We start from the raw sequence: 1877 nt of genomic DNA, 5'->3' as shown, positions 1-1877 counted from the left end.
GGGGGGCGGCCCGCGGGTGCTGCGGGCACTCACCGGGTGCCTGCTGGGCGCCCTGGTGCTGAGCACGCTGCTGGGCAATGCGCTGGTGTGCCTGGCCGTCCTGCGCTTCCGCCACCTGCGCAACAAGGTCACTAACTGGTTCGTGCTGTCACTGGCCATCTCGGACCTCTGCGTGGCCCTCCTGGTGATGCCCTGGAAGGCAGTCACTGAGGTGGCTGGAGGCTCCTGGCTCTTTGGAAGCCACTTTTGTGACATCTGGGTGGCCTTCGACATCATGTGCTCCACCGCCTCCATCCTCCACCTCTGCATCATCAGCCTGGACCGGTACTGGGCCATCGCCAGCCCCTTTCGCTATGAGCGCAGGATGACGCGGCACCTTGCTTGTGCCATGATAGCCACGGCCTGGACTCTCTCCATCCTCATCTCCTTCATCCCGGTGCAGCTACACTGGCATAAAGCCATGGACAGAAGAGATCTAGGCTCCTGGCTACCTGGGACACCCCGCTGTGATGTCAGATTGAACCGCACTTATGCCATCACCTCCTCCCTTATCAGCTTCTACATCCCCGTGGCCGTAATGATCATCACCTATACCAGGATCTACAGAATTGCCCAGGCCCAGATCCGCCGTATCTCCACCCTTGAGAGAGCAGGGGGGCAGTGGCCAGCTCATGGCAAGGAGCCCACCTCCTCTTTGCGGAGTTCCTTGCACAAGGAGACCAAGGTGCTGCAGACCCTGTCTATCATAATGGGAGTCTTTGTTTGCTGCTGGCTGCCCTTCTTCCTGCTCAATTGTCTACTGCCTTTCTGCCAGCCCAACCTCGACGAAGACGCTGAAGGACAGCCACCTTGCGTTCGCCAAACCACCTTCAATGTCTTTGTGTGGTTTGGCTGGGCCAACTCTTCAGTGAATCCAGTGATCTATGCTTTCAACGCAGACTTCAGGAGGGCTTTCAGCAACCTCTTGGGCTGCCGGTGCTGCTGTTGTGGCACACCCAGGTCCCCTGTGGAGAGGGTCAACTTTAGCAATGAGCTGGTTTCCTATCACCAAGACACCACCTGCCAGAAGGAAGGAGCTGTCCCGGTATCAGTACCGCCCGCTGCCATCACTGCCTGGGTGCAGCCCATGCCCCATGCCATAAGCCTCCAGGGGGAGGACAGCACTGAGGAGAAGTCTATGGAGAAGAGGGTTGTGACTTCTCAGACACAGACTGTGCCTGGCAGCAGCCCCAACAGTTGTCAGGTGCCAGCTATTTTGCAATTGGATTGAAAGGCAGAGCTATCCCTGGAAACTGTTGCCCCTGTACAGGAGTTGGTCAGTGTGAGAGACCCCATTGCCTTGTTTCAGAGGGATAAGTGATTAAATGCTTCTCACACACTCAGCCAGCACACAGGGAGAGTTCTCCCTGTCTCCATGCAAGCTACACCTGTCCCACAGCAACGAAAGTCCCATGCCAGAGGGATAGGAAAACACTGCTCTTACCACAGAGGGGTGATAGGCATATGAAGTCCATTCCAAAGGCACATAGCAGCCAGACATTAACCTCTTCCCACAGCCACATTCACCCGTTATCTCACAGTCATTAGACATCTCCCATGCATTTGTTCACCCCCCACCCTGCAGTCAAACTTGAGGTATGCATTAAGAATAGTGAGATAATTAAAGTAAAAACAACTCATAATTCAGGCAGCCAATCCCTCCAGAAAGTAGAAATATAATGTGATCCACAAAAAAAGCAATGAGGTCATCTCTGTCAACCCATTTCTCTACTTATAGATATGAAGACCAACAAAAGGCAGAGCAAACAGGTGTTGGATGGCTTGCAGAAGAGAGAATACTAGGAAAACTTTATGATCATTTCACGTGTGTAAAAGGG

General features: G+C 54.0%; 1 protein-coding gene across 1 annotated transcript; it reads left to right on the top strand.

Moving 5' to 3' along the window:
• Positions 1 to 4: 4 nt before the first annotated feature.
• Positions 5 to 1871, top strand: LOC103624612 (D(1) dopamine receptor-like; the record flags this gene model as incomplete). Its single annotated transcript, XM_008643907.2, is given in 1 exon segment — positions 5 to 1871. A coding segment is annotated over 1 exon segment (1356 nt), but the record flags the coding sequence as incomplete, so codon positions are not given.
• Between the last annotated feature and the right edge of the window lie 6 nt (positions 1872 to 1877).

This window comes from Corvus brachyrhynchos, unplaced genomic scaffold, assembly GCF_000691975.1.
Source record: "Corvus brachyrhynchos isolate BGI_N302 unplaced genomic scaffold, ASM69197v1 scaffold61, whole genome shotgun sequence".
In the NCBI taxonomy this organism is placed as follows: domain Eukaryota; kingdom Metazoa; phylum Chordata; class Aves; order Passeriformes; family Corvidae; genus Corvus; species Corvus brachyrhynchos.
This window is presented reverse-complemented; position numbering and strand designations above follow the sequence as displayed.